The sequence below is a fragment of the Hemiscyllium ocellatum genome, chromosome 7 (assembly GCF_020745735.1).
Source record: "Hemiscyllium ocellatum isolate sHemOce1 chromosome 7, sHemOce1.pat.X.cur, whole genome shotgun sequence".
NCBI classification, from domain to species: Eukaryota; Metazoa; Chordata; class Chondrichthyes; order Orectolobiformes; family Hemiscylliidae; genus Hemiscyllium; species Hemiscyllium ocellatum.
The window spans coordinates 103,379,042-103,396,035 of NC_083407.1; the positions used below are offsets into that span (position 1 = coordinate 103,379,042).

At 45.3% G+C, this 16,994-nt stretch overlaps 1 protein-coding gene across 1 annotated transcript in view; it reads right to left on the reverse strand.

The window, feature by feature from the left end:
* Positions 1-16,994, reverse strand: part of LOC132817661 (uncharacterized) — a 63,681-nt gene that overhangs the window by 26,694 nt on the left and 19,993 nt on the right. Inside the window, exons 6-9 of the mRNA XM_060828161.1 lie at positions 13,868-14,074; positions 7,620-7,790; positions 2,366-2,569; positions 56-83 (exon numbers count right to left, since the gene is read on the reverse strand). Of these exons, the coding sequence (XP_060684144.1) occupies positions 56-83; positions 2,366-2,569; positions 7,620-7,790; positions 13,868-14,074 (610 nt within the window). The remainder of the gene's footprint in view (positions 1-55; positions 84-2,365; positions 2,570-7,619; positions 7,791-13,867; positions 14,075-16,994) is intronic.

Consider the following 16,994-nt stretch of genomic DNA (forward strand, 5'->3'; position numbering starts at 1 on the left):
GATGCCTTGTTTTCGGTCTGTCACCACTACTTCAGGAAATAAATCACCTTTTTACATCTGTCACCAGTTTTCAAATGGCGTCTCTCTCTGTGATTTTATTTTAAAAAAGAATAAATATTAGTATTAAATTGTCTTTTTGGTATTTTAAACTCTTCCCAATAACTAGTACAAATACAGCACGTAACAGAAATGCATTTGCTGCCTCGATAGATCTGTCATTTTGAACACTATTTAGAGGGTACTAATTAGGATTAAAACAACTGATGAGAAGAGACTTGAATAGTGCTGGAGAAAGAGATGCTCTTCAAGAGTTTTGTCTTCATCAGGACATGTGCACAATGCCAAGTTTCAAAAGGAGCAGTGATTTATACTTGCATGAGAAAAGGGTGCTGTTATGTTGCCAAGTAGACACTGGGGCACTGCCGGAGAGAATGCACCATAAAGTATTTAAAGCAACAAAAGGTACCAAACTTGGACATGTTCCTTTTGTCTGCAGAGGACAGTTTGCTAACTCTGAAAATATATGACTCCTAGAAAGGGGAAGTGAGAGCCCGAGTTGTTCTCAGTTTTCGTGTAATACTTTACACAATCTTGTGGCTTGAGATGTCCAGTTACAAAATCACATGTAACAGTGGACTAGATGTATTGATTTGTAAGGTTCATTTGGCTGAGGCAGTTGAGGTTTTTTTTTGAGGATTTTTCACCACAGGACTTGGTGAATTTTCGGACCCTATTTTGCCAAATGCACCTCATTAACAACCTATGTCACCATGACATCCCTCACCACTGAGACGACTTTGGCACACACCATTCCCAAAGCAACCTCCAAATACGAATGAGGAGCCAAATGTAAGGCAACTATCACCCATCTAGACTCTTCCTGGGGGTTGTTTTTGTTCTGGAAAGAGAGGGAGGCAGGTATGAAGGGAAATGAATGTGGGTAACACTGCCATGTGTTGGTGCTGGTGGGGAGGGCAACCTGTATCTCAGGGTTAGCGGTTTTTGGGGTTCAGGTTGGGGGGAGTGCGAAGGGCAACCTGCCACACAGCGGATGTCCCAGAATTCATCAGCATCTGCACCAGGGTTAAAAGCTGGTAATGCACCCAGCCGAGCACCATCAGTATGGAGTTGGGCTGCATGGTTCCTGACTTTCGCTGTAGACATAGTGGACAGGCAACTCGCTGTGTGGGCAGTGACTTGGAGATCCTGCTGGATGGGCTGGTGCAGCGGCAGGATATCCTTCTCCCCCAGGGCCAGCAGTGGAGGCCATGACACTAGGCTATGCCAGCCTGCTCCGAGGTTGCCACCTGGGTGTGAGCAGTCGGAGTTGCCTGAAGCAATAACCAGCTCTGGCAGAAGAAGATCAATGTCCTTCTAGACTCCACAAATGTAAGTGTCACCACCCTCTCTCTGTTACCTCACACTGACACTCTCCCTGGCACTGTTCTCAGCTCCCACCAAGTTTCATGTCTCTATCACTGGCATTATTGTCCATAATGTCTTGCCTCACTCATTGTCTTCCCACCCAAACCCCTGACACCATGAATCCTGTCTGCCCACTCTGCTGCTTCCCTACCTGTGCCGACAGTAATGGTGGTGCCACCCACACTCATCTCCCTTAACACCTGCCTCCCTCTCACCCCAGAAGGAAAACAACCTCCAATTTGGCAGAAAGAATCAAGATGGCTGATTGGCCGCCTTACATTTAGCTGCTCATTGTTACTTGGAGACAACCAACCAACCTTGGCTCTGACTGGACTGAGCAGGCCCCAAGCTGGAGTCAGAGGCAGCCCTTTTACTTTGAACAAAGAACAAAACAGCACAGGAACAGGCCCTTCAGCCCTCCAAGCCTGCACAGACACATTTTCTTCATGGTGCTGGGAGCCCCGAGTGAAGACTGCCCGCCCTGATCTGACTGCGGCTTGCTGATAACCGTGACAAACTTTGTGCCCCTGCTAAATGGCAAAGCAAGACTAAAGTGATGAGACTGGTATCTCTGACGGAGGGGACAAAGAGCAAAAAAAGGACAAGGCAAGACAGGAATGCTCATGTCAAGCCAAAATGACACTCTGCCTCCTGCACCAATGGGTAAAGAGGTTTAAGATTTCATTGTCAGTGCAGTGCAAAATCTATACATCACATCAACTGGCTGATTCTATCTAACAGTATGTCCCTTGCCCTGTCCACAGTAAGCAAGTATAAATTGTTGCTCACTTTGAAGTTTGTCATTCTTGTGTCTGCCTCAGTGACTGCACAATGAAAACCTTCAACAGTGTGTTGTTTCTGTCAGCAATAAACTAATTGGAAACAATTAGACAATCAATGCCTGAACAACATTTCTGTTTTTATAAATCCTTCATCTCACCTGCTCTTCAGTATCACTTGCTTCCATCTCCAGTTCATTCAATGCCAAGGAAACCATCATTTCAAAAATGTCTTCACCCTCAGGAGCCTGTCCAAGAACCTTGGTTGCAGCTTGATCACTCGAAGTATCAGATACTTTTCCAGACGCTCCAGCTTCCGATATTTGTGGATTACTATCGGACTCCAGCAGTGCCTTCCAACCATCCTGAAAATCAAACTATCCATTAAAAATTGGACACAATAGTTGTAGTGATGACCAGTATCAAGCACTCAAACATGAGCCACTAGAGGGAGATTCACGTGGAATCATCAGTGATACCAGCATTAGAAGGGACTTTCTGAGGGACAGGCCACAACTGCAGAGGTTTTTTTCAGTCTGTGAGTTTGCCTCTGTTTAAAAATAAAAAGGGCAGTTTCTAGAATCCCAATAGTGCAGAAGCAGTCTATTTGGCCCATTGAGTCCACACTGACCCTCCAAAGAGCATCCCACCCAGACTAAACCCCCCACCCCCACCCCACAACCTTATTCGTGTGTTGCCATGGCTAATCCAACTAGCCTGCACATTATGGACAACTGAGCATGGCCAATCCATCTACCCTACACAGTTTTGGACTTCCTCATGGGAGGAAACCAGAGCACCCAGAGGAAACCCACACAGACTTCACACAGACAGTTGACCAAGGGTGGAATTAAACCCAGGTCCCTGGTGCTGTGAGGCAGCAGTGCTAACCATTGAGCCACACCGTGCCACCCTACTTAGTCAGTCTCTATTTTTGCAGGGGGGCTTGCTCGTACTAAGGGGAAGGTTTAAATTAAGTGTGCAGGAGAAAGGAATCCAGGGACAACATTGGAGGGGAGCAAAGAGATATGTGATGAATTGACAACACAAAAAGAAGACAATTCAGTATGGGATAAATTCGGCTTCCATGTGTATGAATCCATGGAGTGTGGTAAATACGATCGATGGCAGTCACATGGGAACGTCATTTTCGGTTAAAAAGAGAGGCCTGGTCCAAAAAACAGCAAGCACAATTGGGAATTAAATATCCCTGGATACAAGAGATTAAGCTTTTGAAAGGTTCGATGTGACAGCCAGAACTGCACCAGCTGCCAGAATCTGAAAATGCCATGCTTGAACCTGGCACCGACCATCTCACTGGCCAGTGGGCAGTGGGTGGGGACATTTTCCACACGGCCACTCTTCAGGCAGACGGCAGCACATTCAAAAAAGTGACCGCCTTCACCACAAGCAACTCTGGCCATTGAGGTTTCAGAACCACGCCAGAAACATGGGATTTTGTGCCATTGAGGAAAGTGTCTGAGCCTAGCAAAGTTCTGTGGAGTGGTAAGGTATCCTTTTGGAGATGTTCTGTTACCTCTTTTGGAGACGGCCAGGCAACCCTTTTGAGGAGTCCATGTCTCCTGTTGGTATTATTTAGATTAGACATGAAGATACATAAAGTGGATGAGCTCTGTGGAATTGTCAAGTCATGTTAAGCTGCAGCACTTTAAATATTGAAACAAAAAGTCAGCCTGCAGTTGTAAAAAAATCGTGGCTTGATGCTTCAGTAGATGTTATTTGACATAAACTTGGTTGCTATCATTACAGTATTACTTCTTCCCGAAAGCATCAACAACGTCTAACTCTCACTATTGGGTGCCTTTAAGTTAACAACTTCAGAGAGGCTATAAGGGTATAGTTGCTTTCGATGTGGGACAAGAAATACAAATGTTTGATTTTAAAAAGGTTTAAGTGGCTTAAAAGTACCCAATGGGATTTTCTCAATAAGTGTATCATGTTTAATCGAGTGTAGTCTGGAGAACTTGATTTAATTTCATCTCACCATGGGAAGGGAGGGCTCCTCATGAGATGTTCCCAGCGAGTGGGGGGTCAATGAGTTCGCATAAAATGAAGCTAAGCTGCCATTGGGGCTATAAGAAGCTGTGAAGGTGAGTGGAAGGTTCATGGGTTGGTTCTTAATTGGCATCAAGGTGGGTATAGAGCTCTAAGTTGGCATGGATCATGTATCGGGAGTGTGGGGGGAGGTGAGAAATTGTGTAGTGAGGGAGTGAGGATTTCTTTGGCTTTGCTGCTTTTTTAAAACCAGAACACTGGAATGAGCCTTGAAATGGTGGACTGGAGTGTTCCAGGTAGCCCCAGTGGCTGCAAGTTAGCTCTTGCTGGGGTTGACAGGTCTGATTCCAGTTACCCCCCACACCACCACTCTCTCCCAACCCACTGAAATGGTAAAGACTGTATTCCTTTATTTTTCAGTATTTTTAATTGAAATGGGAAAAGGGACAGAGGGTGGTGGTGCAGGCTTGCTTTTCAGACTGGAGGCCTGTGACCAGTGGTGTGCCACAAGGATCAGTACTGGGTCCATTGCTTTTCATCATTTATATAAATGACTTGGATGTGAACGTAGGAGGTATGGTTAGTAAGTTTGCAGATGACATCAAAATTGGAGATGTAGTGGACAGCAAAGAAGGTTACCTCCAATGACAACGGAATCTTGATCAAATGGGCCAATGGGCTGAGGAGTGGCAGATGGAGGTTAATGTAAATAAATGTGAGGCGCTGCATTTTGGAAAGGCAGATCAGGGCAGGACTTATACACTTAATGGTAAGGTCCTGGGGTGCGTTGCTGAAAAAAAGAGACCTTGGAGTGCAAGTTCATAGTTCCTTGAAAGTAGAGTTGCTGGTTGTTAGGATAGCGAAGAAGGCATTTGGTATGCTTTCCTTTATTGGTCAGAGCATTGACTATAGGAGTTGGGAGGTTATGTTGCAGCTGTACAGGACATTGGTTAGGACACTTTTGGAATATTGCATCCAATTCCGGTCTCCTTCCTTCAAGAAAGATGTTGTGAAACATGAAAGGGTTCAGAGAAGATTTACATGGACGTTGCCAGAGTTGAAGGGTTTGAGCTGTAGGGAGAGGCTGAATATGCTAGGGCTGTTTTCTCTGGAGCATCGGAGGCTGAGGGTGACTTTGTAGAGTTTTATAAAGTCATGAGGGGCATGGATATGGTAAATAGACAAGGTATTTTCCATGGGATGGGAGAGTCCAGAACGAGAGGGCATAGGTTTAGGATGAGAGGGACAACGCGCAGAGGGTGGTATGTGTATGGAATGAGCTCCCAGGGAATGTGGTGGAGGCTGGTTCAATTACAACATTTAATGGAAACCTGGATGGAATTATGAATAGGATGGGTTTAGAGGAATATGGGCCAGGTCCTGGCAAATGGGACGAGATTAATTTAGGATATCTGGTCAGTATGGATGAGTCGGACTGAACGGTCTATTTCTGTGCTGTACATCTCTATGACTCTATGACTATTTCAAAAGAAAACAAAGATTTTAGAAGCGTTTGTGGTACTTTTTAAAAACAGCCTACTAACACTCATTGTAAGTGCTGTTTACACTGCTGTTTGTTCAAGTAGTTAAGGGGAGGTTCACTCCAGCTGTAATAGATCCAGGGATAGTGAACGATATGAGAGTCAGCTGGCAACAAGTAGTTGATTGGTCTGTGGAATAGAGTCATTGAGTCATAGAGATGTACAGCTCAAAAACAGACCCTTCAGTCCAACCCGTCCATGCCGACCAGATATCCCAACCCAGTCTAGTTCCACCTGCCAGCAATGGTGATCAATTGTCACTGACAAAGGACAATCTGCCTGCTACCAAATATGTAACCGAAAAACTTGTGGATGTGAATGATTTTTTAGAAGCCATCAAAATTCCTCTGACTGTTTTTCTGGAAAGAAAACAAATTAAAGCCTGAAAAAAGTAATTTGATTTCTACCTGCCTTCCTTCCAGCAGATGCTGTGACTTGTGGCTTTTATCCAAGAAGTCAGGAGATTTTTTGACTTTTTTGACTCCTCTGTTGTTGCTAAATTATCAGACTGTTTATTGGATATCCCAAACGGATGAGCAAAATTGTCTTCCAATCAAAGATTGGGAAGGTTGAAGCTGCTGTTTGCAGTCCCAGCCCCATTTGTTCCCTAACAACTCAGTCCATCCCTTTACCTGGCAACCAGTCCGTTTGAAACCTTTGTGTCATATTTGACTGTGGGATGAGCTACCCAGCCTTGTATCCACACCATCACTAAAACTGGTTATTTGCCCTTGTCCCAGCGCATCTGCTGCTAAAACACCCATCAGTGCCTTTGTTCCTTCTCGGCTCAATTATTCCAGCACTGTCCAGGCTGGCCTCCCACATTCTACCCTCCGTAAACGTGAGGCTGTTTAAAACTCTGCTGCTTGTGTCTTATCTCGCGCTAAGTACTATTCCCTAACTTACCCCGATGTTCACCCTGATCTACACTGACTCTGGGTCAAGCAACAACTTGATTTTTAACATCTTGAATCCCCTTGTCAAACACATCTATAGTCTTAAATGCCCCTTTGTAACTATGTCATCTTCCCCAGCCCCACAATCCTCGGAGATATCTGTACTCATCCAATACTAGGCTCTCGTGCACCACCAGCATTTGTTGGTCTCCCCTCGAAGGCTCAGTGTTCAGTTGCCTCCGTTTGAACCTCTGGAAGTTCTTCTCTCGGCCTCTCCACCTTGTTTTTCTCAGTTAAGACATTCCTAAAAAGCCCATCCCATTGATCAAACTTGTGGTCATCTGGCTCAATATCTAATACAGTCTGCAGTTCAATGTCTCAGTTTGATTTGTAAGGTTCCAGTGACACATCTTGGGACATTTCATTCTGTTCAGGGTTCTGTGTAAATGGAGGTTCCTGCTGCTGTTGGTAAATATAGTTATTTACAGCTAGGAAATTACATTTCTTGAACATCTTTGGATGGGATGGAAACGATGAAGCTGAAGTTCAGTGAAAAGATCAAGGGGAATTCTGCAAAAACTGAATAAAACAGAAACAATGGAAGGAAGGACGTCACCCTGTGATGAAGCAATAGTGATGAGGCAGCACAAATACAGGGCGCTGACTGAGTAATTTGCCAGAGACTGGCACAGATCAGATGCCATCTCATGTGTGTCCATTTCTGGAAGGCCCCAGATGTCCCCAGCTTTTAGTTTACCGTCTCTAATTCGTGCTGGTGTCCATGACATTGCTTAATTACTCAGGCAGTAGATTCAGACATCCTGAATAAATTACCCATCCCCAAAAGAGGGAAACCTTCAGGATCCCAGCCTGTGCACAAGGAAACCCAATTGTGCTGTTTATGCTTCAAATTGACAGTACACCCATCGTAACCCTCAAACCCTCTCAAACACTTCACTGACCCCTTCCTGTTGCTCAGTCTCTTCACGGTTGACCTCATCAGCTGTGGCTGGAGATTTGGAGATTGTTTCATTTTGATCAGGTGCTGCCTCACTCTCAGATCTGGGAAGCTGTGTCTTAGGAAGTTTCCTTTTCACTGAGTCCAGACTAGAATCGGGCTGTGTTGGAGGTTCCTGTGTTTATATTCAGAAAGGAGTTAGCAATGATCAGGCAGAAATAATGTTTCAGGGATCATAGAATAACTGCAGTGCGGAAACAGCCCATTCAGCCCATTGAGTCCACACTGTTCCTCCAAGATCATCCCATCCAGATGTACCCTTAACCCAACCCCTGTGACCCTGCATTTCCCATGGCAAATCCACCTAACCTACACATTCCTGAACACTCTGGTCAATTTAGCATGAACAATCCACCTGAACTGCACATCCTTGGATAGTGGGAGGAAACCAGAATATCCGGAGGAAACCCACACAGAGACAGGGAAAGTGTGCAAACTCTACACAGACAGTCGACCGAGGGTGGAATCAAACCCAGGACCTTGGTGCTGTGAGGTATTACAGTGGGACTTAGGTTGTTCTAGATCTTTCTTTGAGTTACATAGAATCCCAGGCAGTGAGAAAGTCCTTTCATCCCAAATGATCCATCATGCTCCAGGCAAGCATCTTCCCAACCATCTTCATTCCAACATAATCATAATTAGTTTCAGTGTCAGGTTAAACCAGCATCCCCTGAAATGTACCTCGTGTGTTGTGTGGTAGTGAGTTCTGCATTTAAACAACTTTCTGGGTAAAAAGGATTCCCCAGAATTTCAATTTGGATTTGTTGGTGACCATCTTACATAATAACTCAGAATGAGCCTGACAGGTAGAAGCTTAAGGTCCATTACCTCTGGTTGGTGACTGTAGAACTAGGGCCATAGTCTCAGGATAAAGGCTTGGACAATTAAGACTGAGTCATAGAATCATACAGCACAGAAACAGACCCTTTGTTCCAGCCAGTCCATGCCAAACATGATCACAAACTAAACTAATCTCACCCTCCTGTACCTGGCCCATCCCCCTCCTATTCACGTCCTGATCCAAATGTCTTTTGAATATAGTATTGTACCCATATCCACCACTTCCTCAGGAAGTTCATTCCACACGTGAATGACCCTCTGTGTACAAAGTTTGCCTCGTGTCTTTTTAAACCTCTCCCCTGTAATATGTGTCCCTCTAGTCTTGAAATCCCCCACCCTCGGGAAAAGAGAACAACCATTAACCCCATCTGTACCCCTCATGCTTTTATGAATGAGAGAAGTTCTGCTCACTGAATTACAAAGAACAAAGAACAACGAAAATTTACAGCCCAGGAACAGGCCCTTCAGCCCTTCAAGCCTGAGCCGATCCAAGCGTATTATCTAAATCTCGGTTAATTCCTCAGTATTTTTATCCCTCCGCTCCCCACCTACTCATGCATCTGTCTGGACACATCTTAAATGAATCTACTGTGCCTGCCTCTACCACCTCTGCTGGCAATTCGTTCCAAACACCCACCACCCTCTGTGTGAAGTGCTTGTCACATGTATCCCCCTTAAACATTCCACCTCTCACCTTGAAAGCATGACCTCTGGTTATTGAAACCTTTACCCTGGGAAAAAGCTTGTCTCTATCCACCCTGTCTGTACCCTTCATTATTTTGTAAACCTCCATCAGGTCCTCCCTCAATTTCCTCTCTCGCCTCCCTCAGCAACCTGGATAGATCCCATCCGGTCCTGGGGATTTGTCCATCTTAATAACCTCTAGCATACCCAACACATCTTCCCTACTTATGCCAACATGATCCAGACTAATCATACTTCTTTCTCTAATCTCAAGATTCATCATGTTCCTCTCCTCCGTGAACACTGATGCAAAGTAAGCATTCAGAATCTCACCTATTCTCTCAGGTTTGGCACACAGCCTTCCTTCATTATCTTTTAGTGGACCAATCCTTTCTCTAGTTACCCACTTGCTTCTTATATAAGAATAAAATGCTTTGGGAGTTTCCTTAATTCTGCTCGCTGAAGCTAATTCATGTCCCCTTTTCGCACGTTTGATTCCTTGTTTAAGACTTGCCCTACTCTTCTGATATTCCTCCAGGGCCCGTTCTGTTCTTAGCTGCCTAGACCTTATGTACACTTTCCTTTTCCTCTTGGCTAGTCATACAATTTCTCCTGTTATCCACGGTTCATGAATCATGCCCTTCCTATCCTTTGCCTATCCTGCACTACCGTTAACCTATCTTTGAAAGCCTCCTACATCTGAAATATGGACTTCCCTTCAAATAGCTGTGTCCAATCCACATTTCCCAGCTCCTGCCTAATTTTGATATAATTTGCTTTGGCCCAGTTTAGAACTCTTCCCTGAGGACAACTCTCTTCTTTATCTATGAGCATTCTAAAACTTACAGAATTGTGATCAAAGAAATCCCCCACTACAACTTCAACCACTTGTCCTGGCTCGTTCCCCAGTAGCAGGTCCAATATAGCCCCTTCCCTTGTAGGCCGATTGACATACTGCTCTAGAAAATTCTCCTGAATGCTCCGTACAAATTCTACCCCATCCAGACCTCTGACGCTAAGTGTATCCCAGTCAATGTTGGGAAAATTAAAATCTCCCATCACCACTACCCTATTGCTTCTACATCTATTCATAATCTGTTTACCTATTTGTTCTTCTACCTCACACTCACTGTTGGGAGGTCTGTAATACAGCCCCAACAATGTAACTGCACCCTTCTTATTTCTCAGCTTCACCTATAATGCCTCACTACGCAAGACCGCCATAGTGTCCTTCTTTAGCACAGCCGTGATATTGTCCCTGACCAGCAATGCAACTCCACCCTCTCTTTTACTTCCCTCCTTGACCTGTATGAACCATTTTCCTACCTCTCAACCTCCTACCCTCCAGGGAAGAGTGTCCCAGCCTATCCATCTTTTCCTTATAACTCAAACCTTCCATAACCGGCAACATCCTGGTAAAGCTCTTCTGAACCCTCTGCAGTTTAATAATATCCTTCGTAGAACTGGGTGACCATGGAGAGTTACAGCACAGAAAGAGGCCATTGGGGCCCATTATGCTCACCCAGCCATCAAACTGCTGGCTATTCTTGAGGCACTTCCCAGCACTGGGCCCACAGCCTTCTACGCTATGGTGCTTCAATTCTAAACTTCTTGAATATTATGATGTTTCCCGCCTCTACCTTACATTTAAGTGGTAAGTTCCAGAAACCCAGCACTCTTTGGGTGAAAAAGTATTTCTTCAAGCCCTCCTAAACTCCTGCTCCTTACCTTAAATGTATGCTTTCTGGTTATTGATCCCTTCTCAAGGGGAAAGGTTTCTTTCTTGCTATCTATTCCTATAATTCATTCACCTCATCATGTTTTCCCTCAACATTCTCTGCTTAAAGGAAAATAACCCAAGCCCATCCATCTCTCTTCATGGCTGAATTGCTCCAGTCCAGGCAACATCCTGGTGAATCTCCTCTGCACCCCCTCCAGTGCAATCACATCCCTCCTGTAGTGCATTGAACAGACTTCACACAGTACTTCTGCTGTGACCTAATTGATGTCTTACACAGCTCCACCTTCACCTCCCTGCTATTGCATTCAATGACTTGACTAACAAAGGAAAGTATGCCATATGTCTTCTTGTCAACATTATCTTCCTGTCCTGCTATCTTCAAGATTTATGGAGTTGCACGTCAAGGTCCCTCTGATTCTCCTATTCCTGGGGAGCCCCCATTCATTGAGTACTCCTTTACCTTGTTGGTCCTCCCAAAATGCATCACCTCAAAATTTTCAGGATTAAACTCCATTTGCCAATTTATCAGCCCATTTTCATCATCCTAGTTTTCGGTTTTCTTCCTCAGTATTGACCTCACCACCAATTTCCTCGTCATCTGCAAATTTACTGATCAACCTTTTACATTCATGTCTAGATGTGATTAATGTACACTACAAACAGCAAGGGATGAAGCACTGCATCCTGGGATATGCTATTGGACATGGGCTTCCAGTCACAAAAACACTCTTGGACCATCATCCTCTGGCTCCCGCCACTAAAGCCAGTTGGGATCTAATTTCATAAATTACCCTGGATACCTTGGGCTCTTACCTTCTTGACCAGTCTGCCATGTGTGACCTGGTTATAACCAAAGTCATGTATACTACATCCATTACACCACTCTCATCCACACATCCAGTTACATCCTCCAAAAACCTCAATGAAACTTGTCAACCCAATCTCCCCCTCACAAAGCCATGCTGATTATCCATGATTATTCTGCTGCCTGCCAAATTGACTTGGCTTTTCCTCTACAAGGTCCGTGCAGCCCCCATCAATGTGATTCCACTCCACAATCCATTCCCCTGCCAGAATGGTTTCAAAAGGCACGAGCAAACTCAGTGCACCCACCACCACACCACCCCTATCCTAAAGTTGGACTCTGTTGCTGTTCATGTGTAACCTGTCAGAATTATACAGGTCCTACCTTCCCCAGCGATGCAGGACTCTAAAGCCCTTCCTCATACATCAATGCCTTCATGAGTTCTTCTGTTCTACCTGCCCATTCTTACACTCACTAACCTGCGGCACCAGCATTAACACAGTGATCAAACCTTTGAAGTCCTGCTTTTCATTCTGCTACCCAGCTCCCTAAGGTCTTGTTAGAGGACCTTATCCCTCTTTCTGCCTGTGTGTCCTGTCTCAGTGTGAACCACAGCCTTGGACTGTTCACCCTCCCCTTCAGACTGTCCTGCAAATGTTCAATAACATGACAGGAACCTCTTCATTCAAAAGATTGTGAATCCTTGAAATCTTTGCCCCAGTGGATGCTCAGTCAGAGGTTGATCCAGTGTTTGGATTTTCGGGGATCGAGGGATGGGGATCCGTTTGGAAAGTGCACATTCAGCTGGAAGCTCAGCCATGATCTTATTGAATGACAAAGCGGGCTCAAGGGGCCGAATGGCCTTCTCCTGCTTCCCTCCTTTAGGATGAACAACATCTTCCTTCGGGCCGTTCCCTTCACGGGTTCACCTCAGGTGGCCCTGGCATTGGCCAATTATTTTTAGAAAAAAATAGGAAGCCAAGATCAGTAATGGGGAAAACTCTGTGCCAAATTCAGGCTGAGAAGGTGTGACATGTGTTTCTGTAATGAAAATGGAGTGACGTGTCCAGTGTTGCTAACCACAATCCTCTGCATCAATCACTCTACACTGCCTCTTACCAAAGCAACATGCATTCGTGTAGCGCCTTCAGTGTAGTAAAGTGACACCCAAGCCCTTTAGGTAAGCGTTAGCTAAGAAAGTTGGACACAGAGACGTGTGAGGAGATGTTAGGAATGGATTGTCTAAACCTTTGTCAAAAGAGCGGGTTTTAAGAAGGAGGAACACTTGGAAAGCTTTAGGGAAGGGATTCCATTGCTGAGATCTGGGAAGCTGGAGTCACAGCCCCTGGTGGTGAAGTGATGAAATTGGGGAGATGCAAGAGGCCAGCATTGGAAGAGGTCAGAAGAATTGGAGGGTTAGAGGCCCACAGGAGGTGACAAAGGATTGGGAAAGGCCATTAATGGTTTCAAAGGCAGGGTTGAGAGTCTTAAGACCGAAGCTTGGACCAATCAGAAGCAAATGTATATTAGAGCACACAAGGGTAAAAGGGGGAGTCGGGTGTGTACAAGCTGGGATGTGACTCTCAGATGTTTGGAGAACCTTAAGCTTTTGGAAGAGGAGCTGTGGGAAACTGACCATTCCTCAGTGTGGGAGTTGGTGATGGGAGAACAAGGGCTAATGGTGAGGCAGTTGGAGGTGGACAAGCTGAGCTGTCCAAACGCAGAGAAGCTGCCAGCACAGGAGGGGGACAGATGAAGACAGAAGTGGGACCACTGCAATCTGGTATCTCCCACATCTGAACAAGCAGTGCAGGAGACACTGTCTGCTTCACTCATGATAACGATACGATGGTACAAATATTATATGATACCTGGGTCAATTACAACACAGTATGCAGTCTGTGTCCCATGCCTTATCCAGGTCTCTCGAACTGCCATTTCTTATTATTGCTGGCCATACTAAGGTGCTCGAAGAACCAAGGCCCTAAATCCTAAATAACTCAACCTTCATCAAAAAACGAAAAAGACTCCTCCACCATGCGCAGGGTACAAACAAACTCCATTGTGCTGTGTGTGTATGAATTATCACAAGACCCTTTAACCTTTAACACACATCACTGACCTGTTCCTGCTGGGAACTCCCCTGGTGCTGGCCTTCCTCAGCTGTGGCCTTTGTTTTGGAATGTAGTCCGGTAACATCAGAGGCAAGCGAGAACCTGGGGGATTTTCTTCCTTCATCTCTGTCCTGTTCACTCTCTGAACTTTGAATTGATGTCAATGAAGATTTATAGTTTAATAAATCCAGACTGAAATGTTTCCTTGAAGATTTCTGTGTTTAAAAGCAGAAAGGTGATTATATTTGGCACTGCTGAACATTTGCCTCACCAAACTGTCGCTCACACTTACCCAGAGAGAGTCGTGAGAGCGAGGGGTACATTTAGACATTGTGAGAATTAAGGAGTCAAATTAAACACTGAGTCATGGGATTTTCACAACTGCCTTTGCCACCACCATGAACCAGCTAAGGATGGTTAACTGTTTATGAATGGATTTTTTCTGAATCTGTTCATTACATTTCTTTCGCATGGTAAAAGGAGGTTTATTTTTCTTTCCTTTTCCACACGACTGCCAAACAGCGGTGGTGCTGATGTATTCCCCAGCACCCACATTGTGTGTGTCTAGGTGTAGGACACAGTGAAGAAACAACGAGTGCAGAAAACTTTATTCATATTCCACCACCAGGAAGAAAGAAAACACCCGAGTGGCCAGTGACAAACAGTGCCCTCCTCATCAGAGGGCAGTGCCGAAGTGATTGAAAAAGTGAAGGTGGGGCAGAGATTAAATAAAATAGAATTAGAGGGGGAAATGAAACAGTCCAAGCCCCGCGGTGCCCACCTCTTCCTGAAAACCTCGAGAGGCTTCAGAGGAGGTTTATTTAACAGATAAAATGTCCAGCTTGTAATTGAAGGACAACCCATTCTTTTGAATTCTTTCCTCTTAAACGCTGAGCTCATTTTGGGACTCGGGATATTTTTCCTGATTTACCTTAAAAATCTGGATTTGCAAAGAACTAGTGTGCCAAGTTTCATCTGGAAGTACAGGGATCTTACGTGATCAGCTTTGTGATCAACGAGCTATGAATGCTAATGAGGGTCAGGTCAGGAAACATTAGATATTATGAAGACAACAGCAAAAGAAATTAAATGATTGGCATTGCTGAGAAATACCGAGGACAGAAGGATCGACACTTGACCTAACTTCTGAATCTCCTTCTCTAAAGCCTTCCTTGTCCCTGCCTCTGAATCCTCTTTCAACACAATTCTTTTGTCCATTCAGGCTTCTAACACATGGTTTGGTAACTTTTTTTTTCATTAATATCATCGTGAAATGCCTTTTGAAAAATTGAAAGAGGATCAAGATGGATTTCAAGTTGGGCAGGTCGGCGGTATATGCAGTTTAATGTGGAACTGTATGAAATAACACCAACTGGAAGTATGAACAGATAAAGGAAATACACCTGAAATAATAAGGTTTGAAATGCAGTTATGACATTAGAGATCTGGATATGAAGGATACACAGCCATGAAAAGTGGCAATGCAGGTAGGTAAAGGCACGCAGCTCCAAGGCCTAGGCCTCACTCTCTCGGTGGAGCAGGTAAGGGCAGTTTGGCGGTCTCGTTGTAGACGCGGTTATTTTTTTTTAACGGTTTAAATTTAATTTTTTTTTTAAAAATGCGCGGAGCGGACCCGGAAGCTGGTATAGCGCAAGCTTACCTGGAAGGTTCCTATCAAGGCGCGCAGGAGAGGAACCCGAGGCACTACAGGGGTCATACCTCCCACCCGCCCTCCTCCTCAAACCTAATAATAAGACCCGTTGTGCTAACCAGGTAAGCGCTGCATTTTGCTTCTATTCTTTAGACCTAGTTTTTTTAAAGGTTACTTTCAGAGGGATGGCAGTGAAGGCAGTGCAATGTTCCTCTTACAACATGTTTGAGGTGAGGGATGCCGTGGTCGTCCCTGCTGATTACACTTGCAGGAAGTGCACCTATCTCCAGCTCCTCCAAGACCGTGTTAGGGAACTGGAGCTGGAGTTGGATGAACTTAGGATCATTCGGGAGGCAGAGGGGGTCATAGATGGGAGCTTTAGGGAAGTAGTAACTCCAAAGATTGCAGACAGATGGGTGACAGTGAGGGGGACTGGGAGGAAGCAGCCAGTGCAGGGACTCCCTGCTGTCGTTCCCCTCAAGAACAAGTATACCGTTTTGGATACTTGAGGGCGGAACGACTTTCCAGGGGTAAGCAATGGGGTTCAGGCCTCTGGCACGGAGCCTGTCCCCGTTGCTCAGAATGGGAGGGTGGAGAAGAGCACAGCAATAATTATTGGGGACTCAATAGTTCGGGGCACAGATAGGCGGTTTTGCGGGGTCAAGAGAGACTCACGATTGTTATGTTGCCTTCCAGGTGCAAGGGTACGTGAGGTCTCTGATCGTGTTTTCCGGGTCTTTAAGGGGGAGGGGGAGCAGCCCGAAGTCGTTGTCCACATTGGCACCAACGACATAGGTGGGAAGAGGGATGAGAATGTTAGGCAGGCTTTCAGGGAGCTAGGTTGGAAGCTCAGAGTTAGAACTAACAGTGTTTTTGTCTCTGGTTTGTTACCCGTGCCACGTGATAGAGAGTCAAGGAATAGAGAGAGAGAACAGTTAAATGCGTGGCTACAGGGTTGGTGCAGGAGGGAGGGATTCCGGTATCTGGATAACTGGGGTTCTTTCTGGGGAAGGTGGGACCTCTATAAACAGGATGGTCTACACCTGAACCTGAGGGGCACCAGTATCCTTGGGGGAGGTTTGCTAGTGCTCTTGGGGGGGGTTTAAACTAACCCTGTAGGGGCATGGGAACCGAGACTGTAGTTTTAGGTGCAGGACCTTGAATGTAGGGAGGTTAGGAACATGGCATCAATCTCGAAGGAGGGTGCCTGTAAATAGGAAAGTGGCTTGAAGTGTGTATACTTCAATGCGAGAAGTATATGAAATAAGGTAGGTGAACTTGCAGCGTGGGTAGGTACCTGGGATTTCAATGTTGTGGCTATTACGGAGACATGGGTAGAACAGGGACAGGAATGGCTGTTGCAGGTTCCAGGGTTTAAATGTTTTGGTAGGGTCATAGGTGGGGGTAAAAGAGGGGGAGATGTGGCATTGCTTGTCAAAGATAGTATTACAGCAGTGGAAAGGATGATGGATGAAGACTCGTCA